This window comes from Camarhynchus parvulus, chromosome 5, assembly GCF_901933205.1.
Source record: "Camarhynchus parvulus chromosome 5, STF_HiC, whole genome shotgun sequence".
NCBI classification, from domain to species: domain Eukaryota; kingdom Metazoa; phylum Chordata; class Aves; order Passeriformes; family Thraupidae; genus Camarhynchus; species Camarhynchus parvulus.
The window spans coordinates 15,252,109-15,275,538 of NC_044575.1; the positions used below are offsets into that span (position 1 = coordinate 15,252,109).

Consider the following 23,430-nt stretch of genomic DNA (forward strand, 5'->3'; position numbering starts at 1 on the left):
TGGCAAAGACAAGAGGCCCTACATCTTGCACCTCAAATTTAGTAACAGCCACTTGTGTTTTGACATCTACATGGAATTAACCAAGTAATTCACACTTCAGTATTGGACTTTAATATTGTATGCAGGCTAACAGCCTCAATAAATATTTTAATGTAATATTTGAATGAATCATTCTCTATTGCACTTGTTATTGCATTTAATAAAAGCTATGTGCTAAAAGCTACCACTTCTGCATATTTGTTCCTTTATTCCCTATTCTTTGATTCACTTCATCACTCAAACTTTGAAGTCAATTTCAACTACATTTGGCAGCCAGATTATTAGCTCCCTGAGAACAGTCAGCTCTTGGTACCTGCCTGTACAATGGCTTAAAACAGGCCCCCAATCCTGAGTCTTTGCTGATGACACTGAGCCTATTCCCTCTTGCAGAGACAGATCAAATGATACTAAGTAAGGGTATGGACCAACTCCCAAATCCTTGGAAAATGGGAAGATGTTAAATAAAATACAAAACACCATTCCAGAGGTCTGTTATTGGAGTAGGTACTGGTTGTGCTTTATTTACAAAATCCAGAGATTTGTACATAGCAATCTACAGGACAGCATAGGGCTGGTATCAGGAGGATAAGGGACATGCTCAGCAGGAATTGAAGATGCCAGCAAGGAGTCATCCCAGTTCCACAGGGAACCTGCTTCCCCCTTGCCTGAGGAAGCCACCAGACCCCTCCAGGAAGAAAAGCAGCAGCAATAACCAATCCAGGCTGATGTGATTTTTGTTATTATCATTAAGGCATGAGAACACAAGTATTCAGTGAAGGAGGAAAGAGGAGACCAGCAGGGGTTCAGCACACCATTAAAGGCCATCCTGCCTGGTTCTTTACTTCCAGCGCCCACCAACCTTGCCCTTGGCTCCTGCCTTCTTGCTGCTACAATGCAAAAGGAAAGAAAAACATGTCAGCATGATGGAAGCAGTGGGACTCTGTGGCCACTCTGCATTTCTGACTCTTAGGTTAGGTTTCATCTGCTTTCACTTCTCACATGCTGGGCACACCTGCCATTGACCACATCCTGAGAAAAATATTGTTGATATTGTGGAAAAATATTCCTCCTGGGGCTCTTAGTGTGAAAGGTAGGATGTGCATGTCTGAAAGAGATGGACCCTTCCAGACTCCTGGATTGTCAGGGTAGAAATCTAGGTGGTCTCCCAACTAAGCGACAGGTCTATGCAGTCACAGACTCGATATTTTCTGAATATTTTCTGAATACAAATCTGCTATGCTCTGGATTTTAGGATTCAAATCTCTATCTAGAGAAATTTGCTCAGTATGAAAGAGTTCTGAGGGAATTCCCCAGATGATCCATTCAGTAGTGGAGGCAAAAACTGAACACTAATTTAAATACAACTAAGAAGTGCTTTGCTCTAGCAAAGTCAGTGGCTATTTATATTGTGAGAGACAGAGCCTCCAAAACAATCCAAACAACTTTTTAGGCCTGCTGTCATATCAGTACCCCTGTCTTGTTCATGGTGTGTGGGAGCAGTCCAGCTACATCCCCACTCAAAGCACCTGAGGCAAACTCTCCCCAAGGGTTCTTGCACACAGAAGGGCAATCCTACATGCAAGCCACTTACCTTCTGCCTGAGAAGGCTGAACTCAGAATGGGGCTAGGCAGGAAGTTAGTGGAGTTAGATTCTGCACTAGTTCCCATGAGCAGCACCTTGGTTTGTGGGGCTCAGCACACCCCCAAACCCTTCCAGCTCACACACACAAGGATGAGGCTGTTTCTTGAACCAAAGCACATGCAGAGCGTGGGGCTGGGGACCAAGCACAAGGTGGTGGGGCCTTTCTTCAGAACCACTGGTTCCTCCAGGGAGAAGAAAAACATGGGGACATCACGCCTGGGGAGATTTTTGTTGTGCTGCCCCATGGATTGGTTCAAGAGCACCAGCCATATTTACAGAAGGATGTAGTACAGTGACAGAGACACACACAGAGTGGATACTTTACCTTTGACCAAGATAGGCTTGGTATATTTGAAAAAATTGATGGTTTACATAAAAGAGAGTATGCACTTTCTGCTTATCTTAAATTAAGCTTCATGTCCCTTTTGCCAGCCTTTCTGAAGGTTCAAAACCCAGTGTAGGAACTTCATAGCTCCTCAAACAAAGACAGAGTCCTTTAATGTCCACAAGCACCTGTGATGTTTGATGTTACACCTAACCTTTAGAGTGTGCTTAAGGAGATTTAATAAAGTCTGAAGCAAGAGATTCATTTGATCCTTGCATAACACAATGGCAGGTACTGCTTTGGAATGATAGTGTCTAGTGTGGATAGAAATTAAAGCACACAGAAATCTCATTAGCTCTGAGCATCCCAGTGCAACCTTTTCAGATGATGTCCTCGGAGAGTACCATGTCTTTTGAGGGAACAAGCAGGCAGTGGCCAGTTGTGGGTGGTGTGATAGCACCCCACAAGAGCAGGAACGCCCAGACAAACCCTGGCATCCTTCTGCAGCTGCACATTCTGCTGAGGTTTATCAGCCTACAGCTCTGTACAGAAAATACCACAGGAAGGTCAAGCCTTATGTTTGGCATTACAACCAAACCCACAGTGTTAACATTCATTTGATAAGCCAGGGTATCTTGGGGAAGTGGGAAGGCAGTAACTGGTCACTCCTGTCATCCAAAGATATCACCAAAGATCACTGCTTCATTCCTGGTATGACTTTAGTAAAAATATACAGATGCACAGAGAAGAGCAAACCCACCACTGGAGAGCTCTCCTCCCTTTCTGCTCTGCAGTTACGTCTCTGTGAGTGTTAGTTTTCTGCGTGTTCTAACCCTCAAGCTGTGTCTGCCCCTGGTATCTCATAAATCCATTAAAAATGCCTAGAATAAAGATATTAGACTCAAACAAGTAATGAAATAGTCTTGTGGTGAAGGAAAGTGGGAGAGAGGAGATGAGTGAAAGAACTCACAACAGTAATCCCATCACGTTAGTCTTGTTACACACCATGCTTCGTAATCTTAGCAACCACTTGTTTATCCTTCATAAACTAGGGTTGTATTCCCTCAAGTATTCAAAGCACCTCAGTCAGGTGTTTGAAAAATCCAGCAATAAGCAGAGGAAATTTTTGAAGGTATGGTGTGAAGAAACATGATTTGTTCTTGTTAGGTGTTACATTCACTTCAGTTGCCCCTTCATTTTCTTAATGTGAGGCAGGATGGGAGTGGCCCTTCCATCTCTAGCCCCATTTCATTGGAACAAGAAAATGTCAGTGTTGAGGCTGAAGTGACACATTTGAACACTGAGAAGATATCCCCAGCCAGGAGCTAGGAAGGGGATATAAATACTTACTGCTTCTGGGCCTGATCGATCCGGTTTCTGAGGGTGACAATCTGCAAACAACATACATGACCAGGGTTTTTAGAGACAAAGAAACCTTGTTCCCTCAAGGAGAGGAGCATTTTACCTGCTGAAGTGCTCCAAACAGGTGCCTGTAGGAGGAATTAATACTTCCTTGGAAATAAAAGCTCACCCATGGTTGAAGGACAGAAATGTTACTTCTTGGCAATAAATCTGCAAACCACCTTCACATGTCAAGGGACAGAAGAGCTAGAATTTTATAACCCTTACTAGAAGTGTTTCTACATATTAAAATTAATCTCCTATGAACTCACATATCAAACTGCAGGCAGGTGAACTGGAATGAATGTCACCTTGGCCAACTGGAAAGCTCTCAGATGGCGCCATCACCTTCATGTTTCAATGTCACCTTCTCACTCTTCCCTTAGTCCTATACATCAAGTGTTTGTGTAAACCCAAAGATCTTGAGTGGTCTTTGCATGGGGACATCAGGAATGGAAGATGGGTGTCACATTCTGCTGGAATACTTTTGCTGGCTGGCAGAGCAGGAGGTGAGGAGCTTGCAGCACTCACTACTTTCCCAGCCACTCATTTAATAAGAGAAGATGTCCTGATGCATAGGAGAGGAAACACCTACCTTACACGGGATAAACATGTTATAGCCTGACTTAGTAACTCAGTTTGGTCTGTAGGCCTGGACTCATTACTGAAATCCTGGGACTCATGTCCCAGGAAAAGCCTACAAAACACTAAGATGTGATAGATAATTTTGCCCCTTCGTCTTCTCATTTGTAACTCAACTGTAAGTCAGTGTTCAACTCAGTTTTCCTGGGCTGAAGAAATGCTCTTGCCATAAGGTATGCCTTGCTTTTGGTACAATTCAGAATTCTGCACCGGCTCTGCCAGTCCAAGAATTGATGACCCAAATTTTGAATATTTAAAGTCACACTTGACATTCCCAGCGTGCAAAAAAAAAGAAAAACAAAAGTCATACATTCCGGTTGTCCCAAGAACTGGTATTCCTGGCTCGCATCTTTCCATGGCAAACAGAAAAAACATAAGAGACTGAAATATTACCGGGAACAGGACAACACAAGCAAGGAAAGATCAACAGATCACTTGCTTTTGTACTTACTTGTGGAAGTTTTAGTATTTGTCACAGCAGTTTAAATTGCTATTTTCCAACCAAGTGTCTGCCCCAAGTGTTGAGGAGAACCAGTTGTCTTCAGTTTGACCCAAGCACTTAATACTTACCTTCAGTCATAACCTTATGATCATGACTATGACACTCACTCTCCAATGAAGCACCAAAGAGCAACAGACACTAGAGCTAAAGAATGGCTCTACTTCTCTGTGTCTCACTTCCTTCCTTTTTCTCTCCCTTGCATCCTTGCTTGTGTCTCCTTCATTCTCTTTCCTATTTTCACTTACCTTTCTCCTCATTTTTTTCCTGTTATCCTCCCTTTATTCTTCCACGTCTAGCTGGGCATTTTCCTTCTGCTTTGCTCATTCTTTGTACTTTGTCTCCTTGCTTTTCATCAGCAGGCACCCACCTCTTTGTTTATGCAGAGGTCTCATTACCATAGCATGTACCCCTCTCCTGGCACTGCCTAATTTCCTGTTTTTCCACACCCCTTTGGCTAGTTGTCATTAAGCTAGCCCTCTGTTGTGTTCTGGATCTAGATAACCATGTGCCACAAGGTGGAGAAGCTTTCCAAACCCCATAGAATTCTCTATACTCTGTAGTCCAAGCTATTACATGTGTATCCCTGTTTCTGCTTGTACCCTAGATGCATCACGGTGATACTCCCATGCATGCAATACCTGGTTTTGGATAGGGAATTATTTTAAGGTGCTCTCAGTAGAGTGCATGCTCAGTTCTTTAACAAATCCCTGTTGGACTCTTGACTCTTTTCCTAAATTACCACTTTACATCTTTTCAAAGAATGGAAAGGGAGAGAAAAAGGAAGTGAATGGAGAGACACAAGACCCAATTTTCTCTTTTCTCTCTGCACTTGGAGCCAAGTGCCAGCTCCCGTCTGGCGCCTGGCTCTGACCATGCGGCAGGCTCATGCATTTGGTAGCCTTTGCTGCTGCTGTGACACAGGCAAGTTCATTGTACTTACAACTTGGAAAGCTCCTGCAGCCTGCAACGCATTGTTAAAATCTAAGAGAGATTGAGATAGTTACATTGGTGTTGCTCACTGCCTGTCAGCATGTGTCTGTGTGATTGGGAGTTAAAAGGAGAGCGAGACAGAGAGAGATCCAGTAGGATTTCTCAGCCACTGAAACCTAATGCGGGTGAGTGCCACCCTATCCAGTGACCATGTGAAGGAAACATGTCGATTTTCTGTTACCATATGACACTTCAGTCAGATGCTTCTGTCTGGAGACAGTTTTCAGTGACTCCAGAGAGCTCAGGCCACAGGTAATCTGTCTGGGTTGGAATAAAACTTACAACGTTCAAGTTTGAAACCAAAGATGGATCTAAAAATATTACTTTGCAATGGAGGTGTGTGAGCTGAGAGTTACTGAATTTTCAGGCCACAGTTACCTATAGATAAACAAGAATGAACAATATTTCAGGAGAGGGAAGGGTGTCTATTTTCCATTGGGATTGCCTTGGGGCACTGAAAACCTTAGAAGTGATCTATTCAATTTTAGCCTGAAATGTGAAATCCCGTTCAAGTATGTATGTTAGTGGAATGTAGTTCCAAGCATTTTGCTGCATAAATATTGCAAAGGGTCATTGGAGACCCAAATGATATCAAAACATGACTTTTGCCAGATGAATCAGAGAGATTTTTACATTTTGGACCCAGTGCCATTAGCAAAATAGCCTCTCAACTCACCTCATATTTTTTCCTCTTGATCTGCTCTGTAAAGTCATACTTTTCAGTCTCCAGCTGATATAGCCAGTCCCACAGCTCCTTAGCTTTGTCCCTGTGTGTTTATGGGGGAAGACCGAAGAAACACATGACATCAGATATGTTCCATTGTTTTCACATCATTAATAATGAATTTTATTTAATGCCATTCACACATCTTCCTGCAAACCCTCTCTGTTCTCTTAAAGTTACTCATTTTCAAGGTCACATTTTTCTCACCTTCAAATCTTTTAGACTTGCAGTCTTGTATGCGTCACACATTAACATAATTCCTCTAATTTTCCTCCTAACTCTTAATGAAAGATAAGACTGCAGTGGAATCAGACAAGAAGGAAGGAGGACTCTGAAGGTCACCCAGATAAGCAGAGCAGTTGCCACTGTGCAATCTCATCTGTGTCAGGGCTGAGGTGAGCTACCTTCATCTTTCAATCATGTGCAGTCCAGACTATCATCTGATGACTGCTCTGCACCAGAGCACTTAGCTTCCAAACCTCCAGCCTTCATGGAGATCCTGTTCATACCTTAGCAGCATCAACTCACCCCTGGGAATGCTACAGATACCAGTCTGTAGGCTTGTTCAGCTAATCCCAGAGCTAGTCCTATAAGCAACTAATCCTAATTAGCAGGAGAGGCTAACAGAGCTAGAGGGCTACCAAACCATTTCAACACTTCCCTACATTCCCATTTCTCCTCTATTCTCCAGGTTAAGCAAGGGCACAACTTAAGTGTGTCCCGTGATGCATTTCAAGGAAGGCCCCTTCCTCTACGTCATTGTATCACCAGAGAAGACTTCAGGACAGTAAAACCAAATATCAATATCATTCCATAAATTAAGATAAACATGTTACCTCAGCTTGTCTTCATTAAGGTGGTCAATGTTCAGGGGCTTGCGCCTCTCAGCCAGGACTTTCTTCTTCGTCTCTCTAGCTGTTTGCTTCTTCCCTCTCTTCTGGTCAGCCTATTTTCAGAACATCAATTAATGTCAGGATTCAGAAATTAAGCCTGAATGAAACAATTTCAACATTGGGCCATTTTCTCAACATCTAATGAAGACTATTCCCAGTCAACTTAATCGTTTAATGTTTTCATATTTCTTTCATCAATCCATGATTTTTACCTTAGCCAGATAGCTGCTGTATGTTGCACCCATGGAGGACAGAGCCTTCTTCTTCTTCAGGTCATCCTCAGCTTTTCTCTTGGCATCTTCCTCCTCTCTGCGTGCCTTTTCCTCCTGTGGAGTGCAACACACAAAACAAGTTAATCCAGGGCAGACTCCCAGCTTCCCCAGCAGCCAGTGTCAGTGCAGGGAATGGGATCAGAGGAATACATTGATGAGAATTAGCAACTCCTGTTTTCTGCCCTTGCTTTAGAGAGTGGTAATTTCACCTCTGGACTAAGACAGGCAGAACCTGTAGTTTTTTATCTCTGGGGATCTCCCCACTTGGATGCAGGGACAAGGAGAGGGAAGCAGGGACACTTACCGCAAGCCTTGCCTGACGCTCCTTCTCCTTCTCAGCCCGGATTCTCTGCTGCTCTGCTCTCTCAGCTCTGCGCTTCTCCTGCAGGGAGCAGTGGCAGAGGCAGTGCGTCACCACCTTGGCTTTACCCCACTGCTGCACCCCACTACCAAGAGCTTTGCTTCATTGAGTGTGAGCCACCTTCTCTCTTTCTAGAGCATGCAGAAGGGTCTCTAGTACAATTCTCAGATATAAAACAAGGGGCTAAGAGAGGGGACAGATGGGGGGAGAAGACATTTGATGATGACTTGAGCAGTCACTCTACATGACAGCGCAGCTTTCTGTCAAAGCAGTTTCAGCTTCTCATCTACAGATGATCTCTCAATCTAGTACAGGGAAATGCAGTACAAGGACTCACAATTCTCTCCTTGAGGGCAACCAGCTCTTCCTCTTCCTTTCTTCTGGCTTCAAAGTGGCTGTCAATCAAGGCTTGCAGTTCAATCAGGTCTTTGTTCTGCCTTTTCTTTTGGATGTCCTAAAAAGGCAGGAAAACTCATTAAGTCCATATTGCTCTAGTGTTATGTCCTGGACATTCCCAGCACCCTGCAATATACAGAGAAACAAGAGTAAAAATTGTCTGTAGATTTCCATGGAAATCTATGGATTAACTTAAATGCCTCTAGGTGCAATCAGGCACTCATTCATGCAACAGTCAGGAGCCCAGAAGTGTAAAGAATCCAAACCTCCCATTTCCCTCCACCATATTTTATCCTTGGCTTTGCTTACACACCTATCTTTGAACATACTCAGCTGCCTCCTCTTGACTTTGTAATACAAATCTTACCTAGAAAATATTCCTGCATTTTGGGCAAAGCAAATATTTCTCTGGAGGTTTTTGATACCAGAATTTCTTCATTTTTCTAGCAACTTTCTAGGAAAGTGTTTGGATCTCTACTTATTATTGTAATTTTATCTAGTGTTTCTCAGCAACAGATGAGGGCCTGCAACTTTCAAGCCATTTGCAACAGTGGGACGGAGGATCTGAGAACCCTAAAACACTTACTTTCTCCTCCTTATAATGACTTCAAAGATGCAAGGAGATAACAACAAAAATATACGTAAGACTTTAGCTTAGTCACATTATTGGTGAATGCATTCAGACAATTTCAGGGAGCAGAGAGTAGCCTTTTGCTGAAATCAAATTGCAAATCAACCATACTTTTGTCTTTGCCTTTACCCTCAGTAATATCCAGTACAGGAGTTATGTGGGTTTACACTCCTGTCTATTACCAGGTACAAAGAACAAACACAGCCACTCTCAGGAATACTTACATCAAAATCTACTTTCTCACCCTCTGGTATTTTAGGAGCAGTTAGTCTGCAGAGAGTCAAAAACAAAACAAAAAGATAAGAAAAATAAAGGATTTTCATCTTAAAGGATATGCAGCTTTTTAAATAGCCTCTCCTGCCCTGCCCTCAGGAACCACACTGACAAGGAGGAATGTTGGTGGAGATAGGGAGGGGTGAAAGAGTACATCAGTGGAAAACTACTCCAGAAAAGTCCTAAGGACCACTGTCCTTCCTGGAAGGTCATACAGAGCAGGGAGTTATCCCTGAAGCCTCTCTTTATTCCCAAAGCCTGTGGTCATTCTGTACCCCATGGGAAGATGTTTGTCTGTGAGTCTGCCTGTGCAGGGCTGTATACTCCATCCTGGGCAGCTGGCAAAGTGGGAAAGGAAGCTGCTGGGGCCCAGAGCCAGAAGGTCCATAGGAAACCTTAGTAAAGCTCAACTCAGCCCAGCCCAACATTTGCCACCCTTCCCATTGTCAGAGATCCTGGATGAAGCGTGCAGTTTCCCAGCCATGGCCTCTCATGGAGGATTTACTGTAGAGTTGCCTGTATTTTGGGGTATTGTGAGCCCTCTGCATCTCAGGCAGTCCATGAATTCTCTGACTCTACCAGGAACAGGTCATAAGGCCCAGGCCAGTAACTGCTGCTAAGGCATTCTCTGAAGGAAGCAGACATCCTGGAAAGGCATGCAGGAACAAACAGATGGATGTTCTGTGAGGCAGAGTTGGATAAAGGCTTCTGGTGGCCATTTGCCTAATAGAGAATCTAAGGGCTTCTGCTAAATCAGGAAAATTATCCCAGGGTTTCAAAACCATACTTACTTTATTCTGGGCTTCTCCTCTGTATTTGGAAGGATGTAGCAAAACAGGACGGGAAAAAGAGGAAGAAAGTTAAAACAACAGAGATCATGCCAGCTGCTAAAGTAAAAGGAGGGAAGGGAAATTTAATCTTAGGGGAAACATACAGAGAAACTGGTTAAATCTCAAGCACTTCCAAAACAAATACACACACTCACACACCCCTTTTGCTAGGAGTGAATCTGTTTTTACCCTTGAAACAGAATTTGGCAGAAAAGAATCAAGAGACTGTATAAAAGTCCCAAACGTAGCATCTGGAAAGCAGTGGTTTTATGTATATGCAAAATTATTTTTCTCAAACATCCTGACCAAAGCTCTAAGGAGGCCAGCTGGGCTGGAGGGTAGAAGAAAATGATGCCTTTTTCAATCAGCATTTTTTTTTGTTAAAGTTACTCAAATTCACAATATCATATCTCAGTGATAACAAGGCTTCACTGGTTTTGTTAAAATGCCTCACACGGAGGCCAGGAAGGGAAAACCTTTATGACACACATTTACTCCAGGTTCATTGGCTTCCAAGACATCTTAGGGCACATGTCCCTGAGACACCTCAGTGCCAAGGAGAAGGTGCTAATTCTTCTGCACTGTGTGGTGCTCCTCAAACCCAGCTTGGAAAGGCCATCCTCTCTTAGCAAGCATCCTCTCCTGCTGAGGTACATGCAAAATTCCCATGGGCATTAATGGGAAAGATCTCTCCATCTCCAGGAGAGGCATAATGCCCTGACAGGCAGGCCAAACCATCACAGAGACTGCCAGCCTGGCCCTCTGGCAGTGAGAATTGTTGCCTTGCAACAAGTGACCTTTCCCTGGCTCTCAGACATGTGCTGGTCTTATGAGTTAATCCCTTAACATTTGTGCTTGTGGTCAACTCCCCTCCCAGCTATTCTTTTTAAACTTCAGTTGTTAACTCCAGCACAATGCCAGCAAGTTCAGTGCTGTTACTCTCACAAACAGAAATAAATTAAACCTATGTGTTTATTCTGGCCCATTCTCTCAGAGAGACCCAGGTTGACTTTCATAACCACACACTACATTTGAACTTTCAGGGATGCTGATGGATTCTGTGGTACAAGACTCTCCCTGTGTTGGCTCAGTGGGAGGAACTGAGGTAAAAAAGCACACAGCCTACTGAATCTGGTAAAAAAATAAATTGTAAAGTAAAAGTAAGAATAACCACTTCAGTAGCAGGTGCATGAACCCTGTTATCGATATCATAATTCAGAAAGATATTACATTTTCTAAATGCTTATTTTTACCCAGCAGTTTGGGGACTGATGGTAGAAATTTGGAATAGCAAATAGAAAAAAAAATAGGAAAAAGAAAATGAAATATTTGAGGGGAAAATAGCAAAAAACTTACACTGCAAAAAATTTATTGAGGCAATCAGATCTAAGGGTGTTGGATAACAAAAAATTGAGAGAGTTGTTGGAAATGGGTTATTGAGATAATCAAGAAAAAAGATGTGAGAGATGTGTAAAAGAAATCAGAAACCAACATTTCCTTTTTTGCACTCTTTCCCATAAAAATTTCATTAATGCCATTTTAGGGGGTAGACTTTTCTCATTTACTGCAAGAACACTGCCTGCCAAAACATATTTCATTTGAGGCCTCCAGATGCCAGAACAATGCTAAGAAAATAAACAGCATGTAATTACAAATGTGCTTTAGACTGCTTCACTATAAAGGAAGTCCCAAATCACTCCTGAAGAAAAGTACCATTAGCCAACAGCGTGCTTGTATATTCCTCCACTTATTTTTTTAATTTGTTTTGCTTTTCAAATAGCCAGTGAGCTTTTTAACATGTTAGCTAAATTGCCTTTTACCTGGAGAGAGGAAATGTAATTATAATTAACCAGTCTATCGGGTATGTTATTTACACAGGATTGCCTTCCTTCATGACATACCCAGATAATTTTCATAGACATTCCTGTTTGGCTTAAAGCTGCCAGTTAGTAACACTTCAAAGGGGGAAGAGTAGACAGGAAATAACTGGTTTTGTTTGTTGATCTTGGTTGCCAGGATCGACACCTGTTTGTCAAAAACTGTGTCAATTTGGTTTCAGCTCCCACCAAATCAGCACTCCAACAAACAATTGTAAAAATGAAAAAATAAGGTTAGTTCTTGAAATAAGAAATTGTAGTTAGAATTCTTAAAGGTACCTCCAGAAAACCAGAAAAAGGGGTATTTTATTAAAAATTAAACAGTAAAAAAATCTATCCTCTACAATGCATGGCCCAGCCTTTGTCCATACTGTATGAACCAAAAGCAGTCCAGGGATGGCATTTATTTTGAAATGCCCCTTTTCTTTCAAGACACTGAGTCAAGGAACTGGGCCAAAATTTTTTGACAAGCAGGAATTGTCATAGCAAATTCCTGTTCCTGTGGTGGATTTTGACTGACATTCTGGTCATTCTGACTGTGAGCCATGGGGCTGAGACAAAATCCCCACGTAGAACCCTGCCAAAAGAAGGCAAGAGACACTGCAAATCCAAGTTCACTGCCCTGGTGATTAGAGCCTTTGAGTTTCTGGTTTCCAAAAGGCTTTGTGCAGGGAGAGGATGCACCCCCAAAATAGCACCACCCTGCTTGCTCCTGCCCAGTCTTTAGATATTCACACAGTTCTCTCCTTCTCTGGGAATCCATCTGAACTGCCTTTATTTCGCTCAGAAATCCCTAAACACCCTCCCTTAATCCCCCTTGTCAGAAGCAACATATCTAACTCACACTGTGTCCTCGGGAAAAAAAGGAAATCAATATGCCATTAAAAATAAAAGAAAAGAATGAGAAAAAGAAAGAGAGAGGCTCAGGAAGGTCCTCAGGGTACTTCCCTAAATTAAAAAAGAAGCCTGAAAAGTGAGCAAGAAAATTAAAACAAAAGAACAACCACAACAAAAAAAAAATCTACAAAAGCAAAATCAAACAAAACAAGAAAACACAGAAAATGCTGGGTGGTTTCAAGTGACCTTGGGCTTTGTATTTTGAAGCAGCTGCCTGGGTGTTCTAGAGGCTGGGGCAGTCAGGAAGAACCCCGTTACTTCAACAGCCTCTAAAACTCCATGAGAACTTTCTATATGCTTAAACTGGCCAGGAAGAGGCTAAGTTATCTTCTACAAGAGCAACACTGACCCTGCACATATTTAGGTTTGGTCCTTTCACATGAGTCTTGTCCCTACCTGTGTGCTCCAGCACCCAAGCATTACAACCAGGCTATATTTAGCTCCCCCATCTGAATAGATGTTTAATGTTTAGCACAATTGTAAGTGCATGGCTTGAGCAGAAGTTTACATTTCTGTAGATTCAGGCCTGGAGCCCATGACTACCTAAGGCTGCGTGAGGGATGCATGTCTGTGCAGGGCTCAGCTTCATTTTCAAATATGTCACTATGATTTAAGAGATTCTTTCCTGATTTTTTGGAGATAGAGACATTTTGCTGATAAAAGCTAGGACGCAACAGATTCTGGCTAAAAGACAAGTCCAGAGCAAGCTTCTGGAGCTTGATTTTCACCATCTACTATCCTAATAAGGATGTAGAGGCTTCTCAACACACTAATGACTCCCCAAGGGTGATTGGATATGCACAGTGAGCGATTCTTTGCAGCAGAGATGTTTTGGCCCAGTTCCTGAATTTAAAATAAAGTGAGGAACAAAAACAGACACATAAAAGAGAGTGAGATGTTAGAAATATGACTTTGTTGTCCTAAGACAACACTGAGCTACCATCATTGCATTCGCCTTCTTCATTGGCTGTAGGTTGGAGGGCAAAAGAAAAAGAGAAGAAGCACAGCAGTCAATTCACAACCAGCACTGTTCTAAGAGCACTGTCCCCATTCCCTCCCTGTTATCCTGGGAACCTTGGACTCTCTGGAGACAGAGAAAAAAAGGAAAAACACCTTTTTTGGTGATTTGACTTGGCTAATCCTTTCTCCATGTTCATTGAAATCCATCTAGAGAGAACATTTCCTTCCCATACCCTCTTTTCTCTTGAACAATGTCAGTGTTTTTGACACTGTTTCCCCAGCACTGAAAGAGAAAAAGGATGAGAGTCTGTAGGCACAACACATACCTTCCTCATGAGCTTCCTCTGCTGTTGTTGTGGTGCAAGCAGTGATGGAAAGACAGGAAATAGAAAAAAGAAAACAGAACAGTTATTTAAAGCTCTTAGATTCCTGAAAAAGAGAGCAGGGGAAAAAATAAAGGAATTAGTGAGCTAAACCAGGCAGAAAACTGAAGAGAATGTCAGGACTTGAAAATGCTGTAATGTTAAAGCAGCAGTAAGCATGGAGGTTAAAGGAGGAGACAGCTGCAAATGATAATTGTGGTTAATGTTTGTTTCTCTTGTTTTCTTCTCTTCTACCAGCCCAGGACTCCTGTCCTCTCCCTCTCTCACACACATACACACTTTGGTGTTGCACCTAGGTGGAGTAAACCAGAAGTCGTGTCACATACCTGGCTCATGAACTTCAGGTGTGAAGTGTCATGGAACAAGTTGCAATAGACAACAAGAGAATGAGAACAAGAAACCTGTTATTTCACACACCAAAAGAGCTTCTAAGCCAACAGGGAGAAGGGGCAGAGAGGAGAAGGGGAGCCAAGAATGAAGTTAAGAAGTAAACAGGTAAAATATTTACATTTGAAATAACACATAAAAAGAAGTCACAGAATAGGAAAGGTAAAAGAGGCAGATTTATGATAATAGTGCAGTGCTTAAAAAACACTTATCATCATATGGCATAAAGTACAACCTGACAGCACAGTGTACCGAGGTTTACCTTGATTGGAAATATGCACATGAACATAGCCAGCACTTTCAAAGCACTATTGGACCCATCCTTTACTACAGCAGGATTTCAACCATTTGAAATAAACGCAGTGTGGTTCAGAAACCTGCTGTAACTCATCATCAACGTTCAGCTAACTTCCAAAGAAGCTCAGTTCCCTTCTAGATCTATGGCTCAGGCCATTTTCTTCCTTGAAGACAACATTGATGTCTATATAAATGTACTGCTGCTCTTCAAATCCATTTGCAATATAAAATTACAAATGGATTACTTCATAGGAAGAAAATGTTCATTAGAAGTCTGTGCAGGTCTACGCGTCATTCTTCTGGGTTTTGGCAAAGCAGGAATAGATCAGCAATGTGAATTTGCAGAGCAGGTTTTGCTTTTCAGCCACACACACAACCCCCACCAAATATTTTGCAAAACAGGCATTAAAAAATCACAAACTCTCAGTGTTTATATTCCCAATGTACAGTCAATGGGTCAAATTCTGCCCTGAGATTTTAAATAAAAATTTCTTCCTCTATAGGAAGAAATATTCATTCTCATATCACAAGGCAGAATTTAATGCATTCCACAAGGAGGCTTTTTGCTGAGCTACCCTGTCACAATAGCATATGTGTGTTCCCCCAGTTTCTAGTGAAATTTTTATGCAATGAGTAAGTTTCCTCCTCCTTACTGCTGATTACACTTTACTGAGAAAAAATATTAAACTAAAATAGAGCTACCCCAAAGGCATGCAAGTTATAATCCATCCTTAACTGATCAGTTGTTATCCCCTGTCACCTTGTATTCAGTTCTCACACACACCATCCCAGCAGACAGACACCAGGGAGTTTAGAAGTTAAATCACATACCTGGAGGGGGGGCTTCATTTAGTAGGATGTGTCAGGGGAAAAACACAGGAAAGGAAGATAAAATAATTAGAAATAAGTTATGCAGGAAGGGACCACCTCAAACTTTGGTAAGACTGGGTTGGAGAAGTATAATTTGCAGACCAAGTTATAGGGATAGACTGTTAATAAGAGTGGAAAAGTAGTGTAATTACAGTGGGGTATGAAGTAGATAGGAAGGAGATGCCATAGAAATAAAAGATAAAGGGAATTTGAATGTTGATGATTTGTGACAATTGAAACCATGCGAATTTATAAACCATGGGCAAGTGTAGTAACACTGGTGATCCTTAAATTTGAAAGAAAACATACCCAAGAAGAGAGATTTACAAGCATTTAGTGTTACCTAGGTTTCAGCTGCCTTTTTAGCTATCAGAGCTGGCATGAGGATGTGAGAATTACTGAAGGAGATTCTGCTTTGGATGTGTCCCTATGCCTGCATCTGAAGCTCCACCATCTAAGAATCTCTGCTAGCAGATTCCAGGCTTAGCTCTGCAGAACTGGCAATGTTTGTGTCTGCACAGAGCTTGTCTTTGCTGCAAAGGACTAGAACTGCTGGAGTTTGTGTGCCAGAATCCTGCTGCAATCCACTCTCTGCAAGTGTAAGCAGCTTGGGTTTCTGCAGCTCAGGTACCCCCATAGCTCAGGGGCTATGGGGTAATCACAGCCCTGAAAGTTTTTCAGGGACACTAAAAAAGCTTGTTCTAATCTTCTTAGATGGTGATCCTTCAATATACAAACAATATTTATACTTTCCTATAGGGAAAATAAGTTTTAGAGAATTTCAAGAATGGATTGATTCTTCATGATTCTGGTATTCTTCAACACCTTCAAATTCCTATGTACAGAAATGCTTCAGATTAATACATAGGAATTTAGATGTCACAAACATGAGCTTGGTTAGGTGGAAGGATTCAAGAAGGAAAAATGAAAGAATTAGAGCAAGAATTCCACAACAGCAACAACCGTGACTTGTGCAGGCCAAAGCTGTGACATAGAAGATGTGGTAGGCAAAGACAGCATTAATAACAGAGAAACTAATAATCATGCAGTTACATGAAAAGCTGGGACAGTCTCCTTCTGGCATAAAAGTTTTTTGTTAAGCTTGTTATATTTACATTGTCTTTTGGTTTTATTGTGCTTTATGTTACAGATGGAAAAGAAAGCATAGGAAGGCTGTAGTTATGGCTTTATTTTTTATCATATTATGTTAATATCTTGTGTTTTGCACAAATTTCAAGCTCACACACATCTGTCAATGCTGGAGAACCAGCTCTCAAGTAGTGAGTAGCAGTTCAATAAATGTGGAAGAGAGGTACAGAGGCAGGCAGAGCAGCTCTGATGGAAACAATGACCTTTAGCTCGTGCAAATCACAGTCAGAAAAACCTTAGGTGCAGATTAAGATACAAAAATGAATATGATTAAAAAGAGAAGAGGAAGATGTGAAACAAGAAGCTATGAGAACAGGAGAGACATGAGAAGCAGTGAAGAGATGAATGTTGAAGTATTAAGTCATGTAAAAATCAATCAGCTTTCACCTCACTCCAGCCTTGACAAAAGCACCAATCTGCTCTGAACTTAGAGGCTGGTCTCCCTCTGTGGACAGCAGAGGGAAATAGCTGGGCTGGGAGGCTGCTGAGATGTGACTACTTTAATAAAACTACTCCAAATGGCACAGAATAATTTCCACAGACAGTTTAGAGGACACTGCAAGTTCGGTTTCTGTTTTCCCAGGTAATGACCATTATAACATTCCCATACGCACTGTGAGGATGCTCCGGGTCCAGTAAGCGCCTGTTATTACAGCTCACACATTGAGATGTTTGTCTACAAAAAATGTTACTACATTTTTCATGCAGCAGTTAGCTTTATCCTCATTATTATGCATCACAGAGTGATGAAGAAATTATGACTGGTCAAAGGTGTGAGGAAGCTGCAAGTTACATTTTATCGTTAATATTTGATTTTTATGTTTACTTCCACCTTTGAATTCCTGAGTATAATACTAGAGTTACTGTTAAAATTTTCCAACATGAATCAGAGTTCAAATTAAATTTCAATATTTCAGAACACACATAGCTGAGATTTTAGTTTAAAAAAAAATAGAAACATTTCACAGCCATAAAGGCTGCAGAGATATTAACATCTCTGGAACAAAACTTTTCCACTTTTTGCCTTGTGGCAACTTCTTATTCCAGATTTGTTCTTGCATTACACTATATATACCCCACATTATCCATAAAGGCAATACTTCAGAAGCATCTAAAATAGAATTTTCATTTCAAAATTTGGAAATCTTCCATAAAGGAGAGAGGGGGAAAAAAGTTGGAACAAAATGTTTTAACTAAATAAAACCCATAATTTTCAAAAGCTGTCAACAAAATGTTCCTCCTTTTCTTTTTTTTTTGTGTTGTTTAAAAAGTCTCCATTTTGTCCCAATTCATCACATGACCCAGTTGTGAAACTGCCAAGTGGAATTGAATTTCTAGCACACAATAACCCTTCAGATTGACGCAGAGGAATTCAGAAGTCACATACCTGGTTCATGGACTTCTTTAAAAGGGAAGTAGCAGGGAAGGAGATGCAAAGAAAGATGAGAGAATTAGAGCAAGAAACAGTGGATAATTAAAAACCCTTACACTTTCCTTTGCCAAGGTGGTGGAGGCAGGGTTAAAGGGATAAAAACCATTAATAAGATTAAGTGAGAAATAGAGGGCACATGTGAATGTCAATTAGAATTGTGGAGAGGAAGGGTTGTTTGAATACAAAAATGCAGATGCCTAACATATATATTCATAATGTTATAAATCAAATGCCACTGTAGCCTTTGGCTGACAAAAACATGACTTGCATTTAAATTAAGTCCATTACCCATAAGTTTGAATGTGCAAAAAGGATATAGGCAACCTGCTCTTATTCATGTGCATAGAAATCCCAGCCACTGTGGAAATCAATGGGCTCTGAGGAGCTGGCATTGATTTTCTTGGTGCCCAGGATTTCACCACTGGTGCACAGGGCTGCACACCAGTGTGGGAGGGTGAGTACGAGCACATTACTGCTCTCCAACCTGCAGGATGAAACATCCCATGGAAGCCTGGCTGGGCAAGCAGAGAGGGGCAGGCAGAAGGGCAATTGAAAGGTAAATGGGTTTGGGCTGCCAGGCTGATGCTTTAAGAAGCATGACCTTCTATTTTGCCAGTCACAGAGATTGTCTTACCAGATCTGGACCTTAATTCCGGTTACAAAATCAAGTAAAAATACAAGCCTGCCACCCCTGTTTTTGCATAATGCACATTAACCCAGAAACACCCCAATAGTTCTGGAAAAAGCACACACTACATCTTTTCTCAAATATGCTCCAACCAAAATGATGCCACTTAGGCCAATCTTTACCCTAATAGTAAAATCTAGGTATGACACCGTGTCACTCGTTTAAATGTTCATGACTTTGGGTGCAAGTGTCCCCACATCTCCAAACTGCTGCAAAAGGGAGCTCTGTCTCTGTGCAGTGGCAGGGGAACTGGGCAAGAGGTGCTGAGGGACACAGTATTGCCTCAGGACACAGCTGCCCCTCCTCTAACCCTGGGGCATGGCACAGAGGAAATGGTTTGGGGAGCACTATCCCTGTACCAACTGGTGTCCTTTTGAGTAGCCTGGCTAGAGACATCAGGTGCTGGGGAGCACATGAGCAGTGCCCAGCCTGTGCCTCAGGCATTGTTTTCAAACAGCAGTTAGTACTTATTACTCATCACACCGTGTATCCTATGAGAGCAAAGCAACCGTGCAGAGGATATTTTTTGCATTGGCTCATCTTCAACCACCTCCAGAATTCCTGCACGAGTTACTGCTCCAGACAGAAACAGAGAAATTCACAAGTCATGGCACATAAATTCCTCATGAGCTTTAGCATGTGGGAAGTCACAGAGCAAAATGCAAAGGAGATGAGAGTGTTAGGAGCATCAGAACAACTTTTCACTTGGGCAAAATGGAGGAGGAGGGAAAGACTAAGAATATATTGCAAGGAAATAAAATGAGTATGGATACTAAAAGCAGTACTGGAAGTGAGGGTGCAAATGGTCTGAGATATCAAAAACATAAAGCTGATTTAAGCAGCCATATCAGATTACATTTGTCTTATACAACCATTTCTGCAGTCCTGCCCAAAGCCAGGAGCAGCACGCTGTTTCATAACCCTGATGCTTGCCCAAGTGGATTTACATCCCGAGGCCAGCAGGTTTTGGGTAGCTGCAAGTACTGCCATGAAACAGTGGCCTAGAAACTCCATTATATGAACAAGAATACCATCTTTAATCATTTGCAAAGCTAAAGCATCAAATTTATCACCATTTGATTTATACCGCAGAGTTTAAGCTGAAAAAAAGATGTATGGAAAGGCTATTGTAAGAATATCAGCCAATCGTGAGCATTTGTGCATACAGTCTGCAGGCCAGATCCACCCCAAATGGTACAAATAAGCCTGCCAAGGAGACCCAACCAATCTCAGAGTCAAGACTTTTCAACATTCATCCTTTTAAGAGGTTTACATTTCCCAGCACTTTTTAAGCTTTTATTTCATGCGACGGTTACCACGTACATGGACAGCACATTCAATGTCAAGACAACACAACATGACAACAGACAGTACAAAAAACAAAATGGTGGCAAGTTTTATCTATATTAATATGCCTATTTGTAACTCCTGTTTCCTTTTGCCATCTTATGGTTTGCTGGCTAAGCCAAAGCTTACTCTTAAAGGCAAGAATTCAGGAGTCATGTCACATACCTTCCTCCTGAGCTTCTTTAGGTGTGAACAGCCACGGAACAGGATGCAAAGGAACATTGGGAGAAATACATTATTACATGAGCTGAAATAGGCTGAAAACCTTTCATAGGCTAAAAATTCTGCTCAGGGGGAAAAGTTTTATCCCAGTAAAGAACGTGCTATGGCCAGGAGGGGAAAGGAATTTGACGCACCTGCAGCTGGGAGACAACTTCCCTTCATGTGAAGGGAAGAAGCAAAAATGTATCAGACAGGGAAAATCTCACAGTAAGCTCATGCTGGAATTTCTCTCTGGTTCCAGTTTTAGAGGACAGCTCCTGCCCTTGCCCAGATGGGCTTTATGGTGAGCCTTGCACAGGGCAGGGGTGGCAGAGAAGCCGGGTTAGCACTGAGCCAACTCTGCCGGACCTTACACTGAGATTATTCCTGTGTGTTCCAGTGGCAGAGCCCATCACAGAGGGCATGTGGAAAGCAAAGACAGCAGAGGCAAAAAGGCAAAGTAACTGGTACTGCTCCTCTTGCACCACCCTTGAGGCCCCACCACCAAGGAGACAGCAGGGAGCAGTTTGGAAGGTGATGGCACGTACCTGCTGGAGGAGCTTCATCAGGTGGGATGTGGCAGGAAGCAAAAGCAATGAGATGGAAAACGAGAACAGTTAGACTAAAGAGTGTGTGAATGCAACAGAGGGTTAAAAAAAAAAAAAAAAGCACATTATGTATGAAATAAGGAAACAGAGGAGGAGATGAAATGGAGACAGGTGACCAGAGCACACACAGATACAAGAAATGTAAAACCATCTGGACCTGGATGCTGTAAAAACTCTGCAAACTGCTCAGGGTGGGTCTATCGTGGCGCTACAGACAGGTTTACCCCTGTTTAAATATACCCATAGCACAAAGCTTTGCAAATATGGAACCAACACACCCTTTGGCTCCTTGCACCTGGAGCACCACATCCCAAACCTCTTGAGTGCAAAGGGTGAGTTTCTGTTCCAGCCCCTCTTCCACCCTGTCTGTTCCAACTTGCCAATTTGGGGAGCCAGCTGGGGTTATTTACCAGCACCTACATGGTTATAATTCTTTATGTATGTTATGTACATTATATATCATATGATATATTATAGCTTATAAAATTATAATATATATGATATATTTTATATATAATATGACATTATAGCATATGTACTATGTAACATAAGGCTAAGCACATATTTTACCACAGATGGATTTTGACTTCAAAATCCATCTGATCATGATCTGCCAAGCTACATAGGAGAAACCAGTTGACATCTGATAGAAACCTTTCTAGCCAGACCCCAGATATTCCATGGCACACAAATACCCAGGGCTGAAAATCAGCCTCAGAGCATGTTGTGTCTTGGATAAAGGGATGGTGTCCATTTTTTCTGTGCTGCTTTCTCCCCAGAACTGGAGCAGCGGTTCTGCACAGATACTCAGGGATGTAGGGGACACTCAATGAAATTTGTGCAAGGGACAAGAAAGTCCCTCAGCCTTCAGATAGTTTGTCCCAGTGTCTTTCTCTTGTCTCTTGCTTTCTTCTATCACCTTGCAAAATCGAGGTGCACATCATCCTGCTGGTGCAGGAACCAGCAGGGCTGAGATGCTGCTTCACCTACCTTCTTCCTGGGCCTCTTCTGTGCATGGGAAACATCACACAGCAAAAGAAATGGGAGGAGAAAAAATTAAAACAGGAAATATGTTATTGGAACATTCCTGAGGTTTGCCAAGCTCCCAGGCCGTTATGGGTAAGAGTACACAAAGATGGAATTACAGGGTGAGAGAGAATTAAAAATAACATTTTTATGGGCACATTATGGAGTTATAAATGTTACTGGAATATGGGAATATGACCACAAGTGAAAACCACATAAAAAGGCACCCAATATGTTATTCTTTATTAGAGCTGGCTAAAATACCCTAAATCAAACTTCTGGTGAATTTTTAACCAAAAATAAAACTGTTGCATTTCTTTTGCTTTACTTGTTTTTTTTTTCCTCATATGGTTAAAATTTTTCACCAACATTTATCAATTTTTTTAAATTTCAAACAAATTAATGCCTGAATTGTACCAGATGAGTATAAACTTTGCAGGGTGTCTCCCTCCCTTTAAAATACTCATTTTGACACCATTGTGCCAAAAATAAGCCAAACAATTCAATATAAAAAGTGTAATAAAACAAATATATATATGCTTGTTTTCATACACATATATGCATATACACACACATATATTTATATTTATGTGTGTATATTATATATATTTTATATGTTTATATCAATGCATTTTATTTCTTTCATATATATAAATGCTTTGGTTTGGTTTTTTAAAATAAATAAAAATAATTTTTTTAATAAAACAGGCCAAATTTCCTACCAGCTCAATAAGCAACATCAATGTCCACTATTGCATTGATGTCTGTGGCTCAAGACAGAGTCCTGACACTGGGTGTGAAATATTTGATCTGGATTTCTTCACACACGTTCCCCCTCCACAGTGAGAGAGAGAGAAAGCAGAAGCCATGTCACATACCTTCTTCCTGAGCTTCAGGTGGCAAGTGTCATGGAACAAGAAGCAACAGCAAGCAGGAAAATGAAAACAGAAAACTGTTAGAAACTGGTGCTGGGGTGAGCTAAGGCCTGGAGAAAAAAAGGTGGTTAGAAAGTGATGGAGGAAAGTTATATGGAAAATAAGTGGATGACATCAGAAAGAGACACAAAGGTTACGCAAAAGTATGGAGCGAAGAGAAGATACACCTCAGAGGAGCGAGTCATGCAGATTAAAAAGAAATTCACCTGCCTATTAATGTCATATCAGTCATTAAATTCTTTAAAACAAAAAGTAGACGGTTAGGGAAGAAAGGAGAAAGGAAAAAAATGCTTTTCCTTTAAGGAAGGCTTGTCTGTAGGAGCAACACCCTTTGCTTGCTCTTTTGACATTTGACAAGATGTAAAAGATGGAGCATGAAAAATGCCTTCAACCTTCCTGGCTCTGCCACTCCATGCAGGACCCACAGAGACAGATAGTGACTGAAGGCAGAT

At 41.6% G+C, this 23,430-nt stretch overlaps 1 protein-coding gene across 9 annotated transcripts in view; it reads right to left on the reverse strand.

Moving 5' to 3' along the window:
- Positions 1-529: 529 nt before the first annotated feature.
- TNNT3 (troponin T3, fast skeletal type) overlaps positions 530-23,430 on the reverse strand; it is a 30,061-nt gene continuing 7,160 nt past the window's right edge. The window contains exons 5-18 of one of the 9 annotated variants that reach the window (XM_030949542.1): positions 22,922-22,933; positions 22,008-22,025; positions 18,129-18,143; positions 15,554-15,565; positions 13,982-14,002; positions 9,883-9,901; positions 9,043-9,088; positions 8,129-8,245; positions 7,735-7,812; positions 7,371-7,484; positions 7,102-7,211; positions 6,218-6,308; positions 3,357-3,397; positions 530-926 (exon numbers count right to left, since the gene is read on the reverse strand). In XM_030949542.1, coding sequence (XP_030805402.1) covers positions 878-926; positions 3,357-3,397; positions 6,218-6,308; positions 7,102-7,211; positions 7,371-7,484; positions 7,735-7,812; positions 8,129-8,245; positions 9,043-9,088; positions 9,883-9,901; positions 13,982-14,002; positions 15,554-15,565; positions 18,129-18,143; positions 22,008-22,025; positions 22,922-22,933 — 743 coding nt within the window. In that variant the 3' untranslated portion in view covers positions 530-877. Of the gene's footprint in view, positions 927-3,356; positions 3,398-6,217; positions 6,309-7,101; positions 7,212-7,370; positions 7,485-7,734; positions 7,813-8,128; positions 8,246-9,042; positions 9,089-9,882; positions 9,902-13,981; positions 14,003-14,364; positions 14,377-15,553; positions 15,566-18,128; positions 18,144-22,007; positions 22,026-22,921; positions 22,934-23,430 lie in introns of all 9 variants that reach the window. The other 8 variants (XM_030949543.1, XM_030949546.1, XM_030949545.1 and 5 more) reach the window with 8 other exon arrangements.